The sequence below is a fragment of the Tetrahymena thermophila genome (assembly GCF_000189635.1).
Source record: "Tetrahymena thermophila SB210 genomic scaffold scf_8254650, whole genome shotgun sequence".
Lineage (NCBI taxonomy): Eukaryota > Ciliophora > Oligohymenophorea > Hymenostomatida > Tetrahymenidae > Tetrahymena > Tetrahymena thermophila.
The window spans coordinates 72,686-85,833 of record NW_002476418.1 but is presented as its reverse complement, the minus strand read 5'-3'; the positions used below and the strand labels follow the sequence as shown (position 1 = coordinate 85,833).

General features: G+C 23.7%; 3 protein-coding genes across 3 annotated transcripts; 2 read left to right on the top strand and 1 right to left on the bottom strand. All coding sequences in view use genetic code 6, as the record gives it.

Annotated features, from left to right (window-relative positions):
- Positions 1 to 360: 360 nt before the first annotated feature.
- On the bottom strand, positions 361 to 2,736 carry TTHERM_00074310 (Serine/Threonine kinase domain protein; the record flags this gene model as incomplete). The annotated part of the gene is made up of 8 exons (XM_001015570.3): positions 361 to 417; positions 474 to 584; positions 868 to 1,008; positions 1,059 to 1,183; positions 1,250 to 1,370; positions 1,457 to 1,992; positions 2,221 to 2,537; positions 2,660 to 2,736. The coding sequence occupies 8 exons, from the start codon at positions 2,734 to 2,736 to the stop codon at positions 361 to 363; spliced, it is 1,485 nt and encodes a 494-aa protein (XP_001015570.3).
- Positions 2,737 to 3,458: 722 nt separating this feature from the next.
- TTHERM_00074300 (zinc finger C-x8-C-x5-C-x3-H type protein) lies at positions 3,459 to 4,814 on the top strand (the record flags this gene model as incomplete). Its single annotated transcript, XM_001015569.3, has 7 exons — positions 3,459 to 3,639; positions 3,747 to 3,787; positions 3,845 to 3,880; positions 3,942 to 4,044; positions 4,103 to 4,176; positions 4,256 to 4,684; positions 4,746 to 4,814. Exons 1-7 carry the CDS (start codon positions 3,564 to 3,566, stop codon positions 4,812 to 4,814), a joined length of 828 nt encoding a protein of 275 aa, XP_001015569.2. The 5' UTR covers positions 3,459 to 3,563.
- Positions 4,815 to 6,818: 2,004 nt separating this feature from the next.
- TTHERM_00074290 (myosin) lies at positions 6,819 to 13,110 on the top strand (the record flags this gene model as incomplete). The annotated part of the gene is made up of 7 exons (XM_001015568.2): positions 6,819 to 8,099; positions 8,327 to 8,367; positions 8,514 to 10,264; positions 10,315 to 10,617; positions 10,693 to 10,896; positions 11,007 to 11,458; positions 11,794 to 13,110. The coding sequence occupies 7 exons, from the start codon at positions 6,819 to 6,821 to the stop codon at positions 13,108 to 13,110; spliced, it is 5,349 nt and encodes a 1,782-aa protein (XP_001015568.2).
- Between the last annotated feature and the right edge of the window lie 38 nt (positions 13,111 to 13,148).

The following is a 13,148-nucleotide window of genomic DNA, read 5'->3' as shown; positions in this document are numbered from 1 at the left end:
TTATTTTAAGTAAATTAATACATTACTGATTAGATTTTATTATGATTTTCTTTTAATTCAATAGTATTTTATCATATCTTAAATCAAATTTTTATTGCTTACTCCAAGTTACTATTCGTTTTATATATTTGCTTCTATCATATAATTTGACAGTAAAAAATTCAATTCAGTAATAAATAATAGAGAAAATAAATCTTTTAAAGTTAGTAAAGATAAAAACCCTCACTAAAATCTTATTTATGTAAAATATTATTAAAGTAATACAACACTTATAACTTAATATTTATGTTTACAATACAATATTTACAAAATTTATATTTAAAGATTCATACTCACTAAACACACAATTCATCTTCACCATCATTAGAGTATTTGTTTGATTTTCTAATAAATATTTAATCCTAATGACTTCATTCCCTAAATAAAAACAAAATTATTAAATAAAAAAACATATCAAAAAACAATGTAAAAACCTAGTTTTTAGAAAGAGCAATTAAATAAACATCTTTGTGATTTTATTTTGTTTTGATCGAAATCTTAACTTCAGCCATATTTTACTCACTGCCTTGGACTTAAAAGCTTATCTTAATTTTTAAAATTAAATTTAATGGTATATTTAATGGTAACCCTTTTTATTATATTTGATATCAAACTAATCTGGGATAAGTAGAAATAAATAATAGTTCTACAAACATCTTGTATATTAAATGGATGACCTTAAAATAAAAATTGCTTTCATTATGAAAATTACCAAATAGCATTAAAATTTTGATCAAACATAATGAGAAAAATGAGTAAAAAACTTGATTAAATAATTTAAATCGTAAACTCAAAGCCAAAAAATTAAATTATATTTGAATGAATTACTTTATAGAAATTATCATCTAAGATCACATTAGAGATAGTGTTTTCACAATACAAATAGTTCATTATTTTTTTAATTTCTTCTATGCAACCTTATTCTGGCTTTGCTTCGAACTCATAATCATGAATCCATATGTCTGAATCCTTTTTAATAAATTAAGTTAAAAAATTAGCTTTTATTTTTAAATTATTACTGAATAAATTTTGAATTGTCTTGTTTTTTTATCAAGTTAGAGTGTCTCAACCATTTCTTAAGCTAGGACTTGTTTTTCATAAATGCCTGAGCTGTCTGATCTGAACTTTTAAACTCCATTATAGACTGTGATAATTTTAAAAGTATTATTAGTAAAAATATATTAATATATAATATAACCTAATGAGTTACGATTTCCAGTGCTTCCTTGCTTCTCTAATTCACTCTTTTTTTATCTATATTCTGTTCTAGTTTCTTTCAAATAAGTGTTAATCTTTTCTTGCATGAATTAAGTTATTTCCTTTTTATCAACCTATGAATTATTATTATGTGATTATTTTAATAAATAGCAATGAGCATAAAATGATGAAGTTGTATGTATAGTAAAATAATAAATACTTCTTGTTATAACCATGGATGAGAGATTATTTCTGCCAAAGAAATTCTATTGAGGGGCTCTTTTTGGAGCATTTGATTTATAAGATCTATAACCTCTTAAGAAAGAGGAATAAAAGAAGATTTCTTTTAATCCTCTGAATTACTACAATTGGAAGCAGCTTGAGCTTTAATTCTATAGCTTTACCATATTTTGTCTATGGTTGTATCATTGTAGCACTTGGTGCTGAAAAATGGGTATGTCCCAGTTAGCATTAAATATAAAATAACTCCTGCAGAAAATATATCAGTTGCTCTCCCATTATAACCTACTACTTGTTACTCTTGTTACTGGTTATTGATTTCTTCGACCTAATTTAATTTATGTAATTCAGGTGCCTAGAATTAAAGATTTCCAACTGTTGTTGTCAGTTGATTAGAAAGTGTAGCACTCATAGCTAAATCACAAATCTTCATTTCTAAATTCTCATTTAGAAGCATATTATCAGGTTTTAGATCTCTGTGGCAAATATTTTACTCATTATGCAGATAATTTATTCCTAGTGTTCAAAATAAAATAAAAAATATAAAAGTTGAAGCTTGATTATACTTATGCGAGATATATATATATTATGTATAATTTATATTAAAGTGTAAATTTTGTTTTAATTGGTAGATAATTTGTAAAACGGTATCATTTTCTTTACAACTTTGCTAAAATCAAAACTTAGTTGAGAAAATTAGCTTGATGAAATGCTGTTTATTAATGCTAATATTTAAAATATTACCTAGAATAAGCTGTTTGAAGTAATATTTTGCAACTTTTTCATTAAAAGGACCAGTTAAATATATCAAATCATGGAAATTTCCATATGATGCATATTCCATTACAATTGCGTTGATTGTGGTGACTGAGTTATCAGGTTTCATATAATTTGCATCAACTAATATATCTTCTAAGCGAATAATATATTAACTTTTTGACTATTTTAGCTTTTCCATTTCTAATTTGACATATTTTGTAAAGTAATCCTTTTACTGTTTTTACTTATAAATCTTAATTGCATAACGAGATCTACTGTCTTTATCTGTTGCTAGCACTACGCTATAATAAAAGATTTTAAAATTAAAAAATCAACAAATAATTTTTTTAAAGGTTTTGATATTTTTGAAGCTATAAAAATGCATCCTTGGTTTATGAAATGCTATATTAAGTGAATAAGTTACCTGCCTTATGTTCCTGTAGCTATTTTTTTATGAACTATATATTTATTATTAATTATTGGCCAATTTTCTTTGTCCATTTTAGGTAATCTATTTTTGCTTTATTTTTATGTTTTTGTAGATGAATGTTTGTTTATCTGAATCACAATCAATCAATCAATCAACCTCTCTGTCTATTCTAACAAATATGTTTTTTTTTTAATTTTTTATTAAAATGAATGTACTCAATCAAATTTTCTTTATCTGAAATATCAAGTGAATGAAATATTATCAAATCATATTTAATAATCAAAATGTCTAAAATCTAGCTTAACTATTAAATTATCTTGTAGCTCTATCAATCTACAACAAAACAAGAGTTTATGTGATCAGATATGCTTCTATTAATTAAAATTTGATTTTAACCAATAAAAGTTCTCACTTTATACAAATGAATCTTTTATAAAAAGAAAGAATTTATTATATTAAAATAAAATAATATTTTTATTTTCAAAATATTTTCATTCACTTAAATTAATTTTAAAAATAAATAAAAAATTTAAATAAATAATGAAAAAATTTCATAAAATTTGAGTAAAGTTAAGATTAGTTGAGATTATTTCTTATTGAAATTTATTTATTTATTTATAATTTTAACATTTAGGAAATAATTATTTTTTTAAATATAAGAAATAATTTTGTGGATAAAGAGTTTAAGTTCAATTAATTAGTAGATAGTTATATATAGGAAAATGTTAGATAGATTAATTAGAGAAAGAATCTACTCATTAATAGCTTTAGATAAGATATAATTTTATAAACAAATTTTAAAAGAAATATCAATTATTTTATAAATTAGACACCTTCAATTTATCTAATTAAATCAATCAATATTTATTTTAAGTAGTTAGCTGATAAATATATTAAAATGAACGACGCAAGACAACCTGGTGGCATGGCTAATAACAAATATAAGACTGCTTTGTGCAAACATTTCAGTTAAAGTAAATGAATAAATCCTTCTTTTTGTATTTCACATTTTATTTTGGATTGTTTATTTTGAAATTCTAATATTATTTATAAAATATTATTTTTATTATTTAACTAATAGCTGGAAACTGTCCTAAAAAGAACGAATGTGCATTTGCTCATGTAAGCATATTAATTAGTATAAATAAACTTGTTTAATTTAAATTATTAATATAAAAGGGTGAACATGAATTATAAGGAGGAATGGGTGCATAAGTAAGGAATTCTATTGTTTGGTTTTTGAAAATTTACATTTAACATTATGAATAAAATTCAGGTTAAACCTTTCAAAAAGATGAATCAAATGGCAACTATGATTCAAAATCCTATGTAAAACAACTACAAATCTTAGTTATGCAGATATTACGATTAAGAAACAGGTAAAATGATTAATCAACTGGAAATATTTTAAAGATAAAATAACAAATAAATAATTAGGATAATGCAATTGCAAGTATGAAAGTAAATGTAATTTTGCACATTCTAAAGAAGAATTGCGTGAGAGATTAGATGTAAAAAAAAAAATTTATTTTTAAAATACAAGTAAAAGAGATAAATAATGCTCAAATTTAATTAATTAATTAAATATAGATGAAAAACTAGCCTATGAATCCTATGATGAATGCTTTAATGCAATATGACATGCAAATGATCACCATGCAATAGCAATAAATGGCTGCTTAATACAGTTTTCTCTAAACTCTTTTGATGCATAAGTTATCTGTTGCTCTCTATTCATTAATGCCTTAAATCGAATAGGTAATTGATAAGTCTAAACATAGCGAGTATTTCAAGAGTGCTGAAATCATGAATAGATCTGGAAATCCAGAAGGTTGCATATAAGCACTCTACTAGATACTAAGAGACGGCTAAAGTGAAAAAGAATAAGAACTTATTGAAGAAATCGATAAAATTTAAAAAGAAAATACCAATCTTGAAGCCACTTAATTTTAACATCTTTTAGGCTAATACGGACTAACTCCTTTAGAAATAAACAACCTTTTCATGTTCCATCAATAAGTAAGTTTATTTATATTTTTAATTATTCATTCAGAAAATAATATATAACTTATAAAATTAGAATTTATAGATGATGAATTACTAGTAGCAATCTCAAATGATGCATTTTGAACAAGGTGATTTATAATGAACAATTGATCTTATTTTATTTAATTAAGTCAATTAGGAGTTAAAAATAAACTTGATGAATTTGAAGAAAATTAATAAATAAATGAAATTGAAAAAATTAAATTAATTTAATAAAACTCTTTAAAATAAATATAAAATAATATTAAGACATATGATTAATTAATTAAACTCTATTTTTCTGTTTCTTTTTGGATTCTAAATTTATTTTAATTATCAATCTTTATTGTATTCTTTCTTACAAAAAAATAAACTTGTAACTAAATTCAACTTTATTAAATTTTAATTTTAACTTTATTTTTAATTAAAACTTATAATTACTTATAATTAATTTTCTTTTTTTTTTTAAAATATAACATATTCAGTTCACTTTTATTTGAAAATAAGCAAAAATAATGAAATAAATTTTAAAAATTTTCAATCAATAAAAATTTATAATCTGATTTAAAAAAATAATTTAAGCATCTATAACATGAAACATAGAAATACTCACTACAAGAAAGATATTCTAACTATTATAAAATAAATTATTCTAATAGAAACATTTGCTTCAAAATATTTCTAATAATTTTTATATAATAACTCTTTATAATTTTTATTCAAGTTTATTTAGGAAAGTAGATTTTCATTTTAGAAATAGGAAAAATTGTTATTATAAATAATTAAATCTCATCAATAGAAAAATTTTTATTTTTTAATTTTAATTAAATTGTATTGTTTGTGTTGTATTTCAATTTACTTTTTGAAATGAATAAGAGCTAAAATAAGATTTTTGGTATTAAAAAATATAAAAGGAAAAATGTTAATTATTTATCTATATTAATCAATTATTTATTACCAATACATTAAATATATTCATTTATTTTATTAAATCCAACCAATATCCCGCATCTTATTTTTGATATTTAATAACCATACTAATAAACAGAAATAAATATCAAATAGAATAAATATTTAACAACCAAATTTATAGAAATATTTATGTCTTAGATGAATAAATTTAATAGTTGATTTTTCTATTCACATATTGGTTATTTATTATTAGCATAAAAAAATTCATTAATTTTAATATCTTACTGCTTACAAGGTCTTATTAAATTAATTTTCTTAATTAGCTAGGTATTAATTTAGAATATTTACCAAATCACTTTTTAATGAAATTTACAGCAAATTTAAATGAAAAAGCATAAACAATACTTAAAAAACCCCCCATATTATTTATAAAAATCTTAAGTTAAAAATAATTTTATTTAATTTATTAATGGGAAAGATTGAAGATTAAAATATTATTTATTCTATTCATTAAAGAATTAATTGATTTTATTATTGTTTTCAACATAACTTTATTTTATTCTACAGTTTACACTGTTAATAAATTAACAAATATGTATTTAATGTTAAATCTTAAAATCAATCAATTAATTTATAAACAAAAAAGCTTTTACTAAAAATTGTAATTTGGCTTTTTGTCTAAAATAAAGTATATTCATTTATTTATTAATTTTATTTATTTTTAGTAATATTTTTGTTAAATGATAAAAAGGGATTGTATAAAGAAGAGATGCTTTTGCTGGCTGGACATAGATAAATTAATACAAAATAAAGGTCTTATATAGATAATTTTGATTTCTTTTGTACTTTGCTTTTAGGTACTAAAGTAACCAACAGTTCAATATTTAATTGATTATATTATTTATATAAATCTTTTTTTTTTTAATGAATTTTTTCTCTCATGCCTCAATTAAAATTTGCATACTTACAATTCTCAATTGGCAATAAAAATATACTTATAAATTTTTAGGGATGTTAATTAATATTGAAAAATTTAATGATCATTCATTATATATTTTTAATAAAGTCTAATCGAAGTTTTTAAGTTAATTTCTTAATTATTAAACATATACTATCAGAAAGCGAACGAAGGAAGGAAGGATAACAAAATATAATTTTATAGGAAATAAAATAAACAAGTCATCTTTTTTAGAAATTTAAGTAAATAGGTTGATAAATGTTAGCTAATTAGGTTAACACTAGTTGGATGCTTCCTGACGAATAATGTTGGGTAGAATAGGACTCTAAAAGTGATAGCGATGTTTTGTTTAAGAAAGCCATTATCAAAAGTTTAGATAATAATAAATAAAGTGCGAATATTGTAATTATAGATGAGCAAGGAAAGCCACAAGGATCAGAGATCAAGGTGAGCGTCTCTTTGCTTTAAGAGTGTAATAAAGAATCCAGGCCCCAAGGATGGGATGATATGGTTTAGATGAATACTCTAAACGATGCGGAAATATTGATTAATGTGAAAAAGAGATTCTCACAAGATTTAATATTTTCATACATTGGTCCCACTCTTATAGTCATGAATCCTTATAAAATTATTTAGTAAAGCTTTAATCCTCAAGTTATGAACATGTTTTAGAGAGCTGTTTAAAAAGGCGAAGCATTTTAGTAGTCAGAATATCCTCCTCATGTTTATGCACTCTCAGCAAATGCTTATATTCAGCTATTTTCAAATAATAAAAAATAAGCAATTGTAATTTCAGGCGAATCAGGTGCAGGAAAGACAGAAAATGCAAAATATTCTATGAAATATATAACTTCATTGAGTGATGCTGCTCATTCTCATAGCGAGCACAATGGTTATACAACAAATAAAAAGTAATAAGGAGCTAAACAAGCACCAATTGAAGAGAAGATTCTAGGATGTAATCCTATTTTGGAATCATTTGGTAATGCGAAGACAGTCAGAAATAATAACTCAAGTAGATTTGGTAAATATGTCAGAATTTGGATAGAGAAAAAGAAAAGACTAATTTAAGGAGCTGAGATTTCTAATTATTTGCTTGAAAAATCTCGTGTTACTATGGTTGCTGAAGGCGAAAGAAATTATCATATTTTTTATTCATTTCTTGCGGGTGTGAATCAATAGATACTTGAAGAGTTCAAAATATTAAGAGATCCAAAACAGTTTAATTACCTCAACTAAAGTTCATCCTTCCAAGCTGAAGGCATAGATGATGTTGAGAATTTTAACGAAGTGTAACAATCATTCTAAAAGTTAAATTTTACATCCTAAGAAGAAAAGTCAATTTATTCAATTCTTGCAGGTATTTTGCAATTGGGAAATATTAGTTTTGATGATAAGACCTATTCTGAAGGAGAAAAACCTTGTTCTCTTATAAATTAAGAAGCCTTAGAAAAAGCTGCGTTTGTTTTGAAGGTAGACAAAGAAGAACTTAAAAACTGTTTAGTTTATAAAAGAAGAGTCCTGCCTGGGGGAAAGCCTGTAATTACAAACAATTAAAATTATTGTACATAAATCCTTCTCAAAAAATAATAAAATTTGAGAAATTATATAAATTTATAATTTTATCTAAATAATTTATCAGCAAAAAGCACTTTTTAAGATAAATTAATTTACATAAAAAATTATTTCTAAATATTTTACTTCAATAAAATATCTAAAAATTATTGAAATGTTTTATATTTCTAATTTAATTTTCTATCAAATAGATTGACTCTCCAATAAGCAAATAAGAATGCAACATTACAAGGTAATTAATTCAATATTTATTTAATAATTTTATACTATTTTCTTATAAAAGAAATTTTTATTAAAAAGTTTTTTATAAACAAAAACTCTTGATAATTAATTGATTTACTATTTTAAGAAAAGTCTAATTTTTTTAATTTTTATTAGAGATTCTTTGGCTAGAGCTCTTTATGATAAGCTTTTTAATTGGCTGGTTAGCAAGCTAAATTAAAATATTATGCCTAATAGCAGTGTAAATATTGCTGATTGTTTGAGTTTGGGATTATTGGATATTTTTGGATTTGAAAATTTTAAAGTGAACTCTTTCGAATAACTTTGCATTAATTACACAAATGAAAAGCTGCAGCAATTATATATTGTTTATGTTTTCAAGTCTGAAGAGCTAGAATTTAAAGCAGAGGGATTAAATGATTATATGAATTAAATACAATTCAAGGATAATTAAGGAATTATTGATTTGATTTCTTTGCCTAAGAAGAGTATCTACGATTTACTTGATGATGAAAGTACAATCAATACAGGATCTGACGAATCATTGCTTAAAAAGATTCTTAAAGAACATGCTTAAAACTAATATCTTGTTAACGTAAAACCCCATCTCATAAAAGATACTTTTTCTATTAGACATACAGCAAAAGATGTCGAATACAACATTAATGGATTTAGAGTAAAAAACAAAGACGAAATTAGTGATTCAATTAATGATGCCTTAAGCAAAACTTAAATTAATGAAATTAAAACCATTTGGACTTTTGATGACTTACAAAATTCTTAATAGGTCGATTAAATTTTGAATCAAAAAATTTAAGTTAAGTCTAAGTCTAATAAATTTTTAGGAGCAAAGTTCCGTAATTAAATTAAAGAATTGATGGATGAACTTCAGTGCTGCGATGTCCATTTTATTCGTTGCATAAAACCAAATGAATTAAAATAAAAAGAATTGTTTGATTAAAATTTCGTTATGCTTTAAATTAGGTATTTAGGTATTTTAGAATCTGTAAGAGTTCGTAAAGAAGGTTTCCCTTCGCGTTTTGATTATGATATATTCTACAAAAGATATTACGAACTATGCTAATCATTTAAACATACAAATCCAAACAAATTTAATTAATTAGCTATTTAAAATAAGTAAGATTTATGCACTTAATTAATTCAAACATTAATTAAGGATTTAAAATTGGTATTAAACAAAAATGTGTTATTTGGTAAAACTAAAATTTACATGAAATTAGCTGTTTCGAACCATTTAGACTTTTTGTTACTTGAATTTTATAAGGCTTAAGAAGAAAAAGCTAATAAAATAAAAAAGTTTTTAAAATTATGTATTTATAAAAAAAATGTATTTTTAAAGATCAAATGGCTTAAAGAGTAGAGAGCTAAATTAAATATTTTAGTAAAGAAATTCAAAGAAAAGCAATTAGCTAAGTAGTAAAAAAAGCTATAAGCTTTAGAAAGTTTTAATTTATTATATGTAATGAGACTCTACTATGCATTTAATATATTGAAAGAAGCTTCATTGTAGGATAAAAAATTGTAATTTTTCAAAGTTTTAGATACAGCTTTTAAGCGTACAGCTTAGTAGAACTATTAGCATGTCTTTACTTTACTTAAGTTAAAGTTTTCACCTCAGCAAAAAGCAAATATAATTGGAAATCAAATTTAACAAATAGATAACTTAATTACCGATGAGGAGTAATAAAAAAAGTAAACAGAAAATTAAAATATTTTATAAAAATAGAATGGTTCATCTAATGAGCCAAGTAATTAATCTTCTTCTCTAATAAATTCCAATCAAACTAATGAAAACAGTAACAGAAATACTGAAAATCAGCAAGATTATTTTCATAATATTTTAAATGAAAATGAAAGTGAGTAGCCATAGGAAAGAAATATTAGAGGTAATTAATTAATCCATTAATGCATAAAATTAAAATAATTTATTTCTTAGATGAATTCTCAACTAATGGCTTGGAAGTATGGCCATTAATGACTTAGCTAGAAGATAAAAATGAGAGATAACTTATTGAGGAGAACAAAAGTGATAATCTAATGTCATTTTTTAGAAATGGATATGTATCTTAATATAGTACTCTCAATCCTAAGTAGTCTCACATAGATTTAGAAAAGCCATCACAACTTCCAATAGATCCTGATTATGAAATATAATTCGATGATATTGATGGTGCACTTATGAGAAAAGTAGAGGATAATGACTTTTTCTCATTTTGTGAGAGTTATATAGTAAAATCAAGTAATTAATTCATTCATTCAAATATTTTCATCAAAAAAATATGAAAATTAAACCAAATCTTAAAACTTATTTTAGAAAAGAACTTCGGAAAGAAAATGCCTCCAATAAAATAAATTATGAGCTACTCCAGCAGCAATCTCGTTGATCCTCTTACTCAAAGCCCTACAATATAGAATCATTCTTAACTAATTTTTAGATCTCTTCTAAAATTAGCCAAAAATAGGAGATCACGTTTCCCACCAAATACTCATATTGAAAACATTATATTGATGTGTTATGGTAATTTCTATTTAAAATTTATTTATTTTTGATAATTATAAATATTTTTATTATTCAAAAATATTTACTTGCTTATTCTTTTTAATTTATTTATTTATTACTTAAAAAAGGAACTCCTGAAAAAATGAACGAATCTATTTTTTCCTCTGTAAAAGATGAAAATTCTAAGATTATGGAAAACTATGCATCAAAAATGTAAACTAATTCCATCTAACGAGAATAGAAACCCAATGATAGCTTAAACCAGAGCCATCAGTCGATGGGATCTACTATAAATTAAAGTGCAATTTAGGGAAATAATGATGATGACGATGAACCAAATATTAAAGAAATTCTTGGTAATAAAATAATGTAAATAGTCAATAATAGCCATCAGCCAATCAGAGACGAGACCTTCATGTAAGTTTGCAAGCAAATTCATAACTAGCCAATATTAGACAGTCAAAGGATCCTCCTGTAATTCTTTACTGAATTGATAGGGCTTTTCCCTCCAAGCGATTACCTATTAATCCCTTTAATGAGCTTCTTCAAATACATAGCTACTCAATCTGCTTGTACAAAAGTAAATACCAATTAAGTGCAAATTTTTTTAGAGACCAAATCATTTCATTAATAAACCATATTTAATAAATAGTTATGGTTAGCTTTTTTCATTATAAAAATATTTTAATAATTTTAGGAATGTAGTTAATTAAATATTTTATTAATTATTACAGAATCATAAGCATTTTTTTGTTGATTTTTTATTAATAATTATTAAATTAATTAAATCAAATTTTATTTAATACATATTATATTAATTTCCATAAATTTAACTTTTGAAATTTAATTTATAAGTAAATACTAACTTTATACTATTTGTCTTTGTTTATTAATATTTTTTATTTTATTAAATAGGTCTAAAAAGAATGCAAATACATTTTTGTTAAGCTAGCTAAGTTATGGTAGAGTTTTAATATGATTAAAATGGTAGATTTTACTTAGTACAATCAATAATTTTTAGAAGAAAATAAAATATTTAAATCAATTGATAAAGACTAGTGGACAAGTGAAGTCTTAAAAAAGCAAATATCTTAATTTGATTTCTTCTACAATCATTTATAAAGAGTGGATTCAAGAGAACAAATTCCTACAGATTGGGAATTATCTATAGCAAACGAGCATAAATTGTTTAAAGTGAAAATATATTTACTTAATGAAACTAGTATTTCTGTTATCATCGACTCGTCTTTCTCTGTTAAGTAGGTCAGAGATTTAGTCCTTAAAGAATTGGGATTAAAATATAGAAGTTAATATTTTGGTATTGTTCAATCAAAGATATCAGAAGGTAAACATTACGAGCATTTCCTCAAAAACAACTAAAAGATGTTAGATGCACTTAACACTGTTATAAATGACACTAAATTTTTAGAAGGCTACAAAAAGCAAGTTATTACAAAATTTTACTTAAGAATTAAAATATGTTACAAACTTTACAAACATGACATAGATTCAACTATTATGTATTTTATTTAAAATGCATTTGATGTCCGCTATAATAAGTATTACCTGAAAGAAATAGAAGAATAAACACTAGCTGCTTACCATCTTTATATAGAGTTCGGACCTTATAATCCAATTTATGAAAAAGAGTGCAGAGAAAAGTTTTAAGATTTTCTCCCTAGTAAGAGGGTTATCCCAAAATCCCCACCTGATCTTTATTAGAAAGTGCTTCTCATATACAAATAATTGTAGTTCGAATCTTAAAATTAAGCTAGGTGGTAATATTTGGAGCTCCTTAGAACAAAAGATGCATTCATGTCTTACTAGTTGGAAGCTCACTAATTTTGTATCAAATAAAATGGAGACAAATTTTAAAAAAATAAAGAGGGAAGATTAGTACACTTGGCAATCAGACCATACTAAATAGTTATCCTAGATGTTAACAGCTTGTCTACATTAGAAGTAATAGAACTTGAATAGATTGAAACATGGGGTCTCAATTTATCCCAAAGAGCAAAAAACAACTAAGTATAATAGTTCTTCTTCTTAAAAGTCAAAAATAGTGACATTCTGTATGTATTTTATATTCTATACCTCTAGGTAGCAAACTTGCTTATTCACTCATATGCCCTCAAAAAGAGTTTTAATGAAGAGGATAGTGAATATAGAGATTGTTTCTTGGATATTCTCAGCATACTCTTTGATAAAGAAGAATAAGTGTAAGCTGAGTGAGACATAAAATAACAAAAAACAAATAAATCAATCTATCA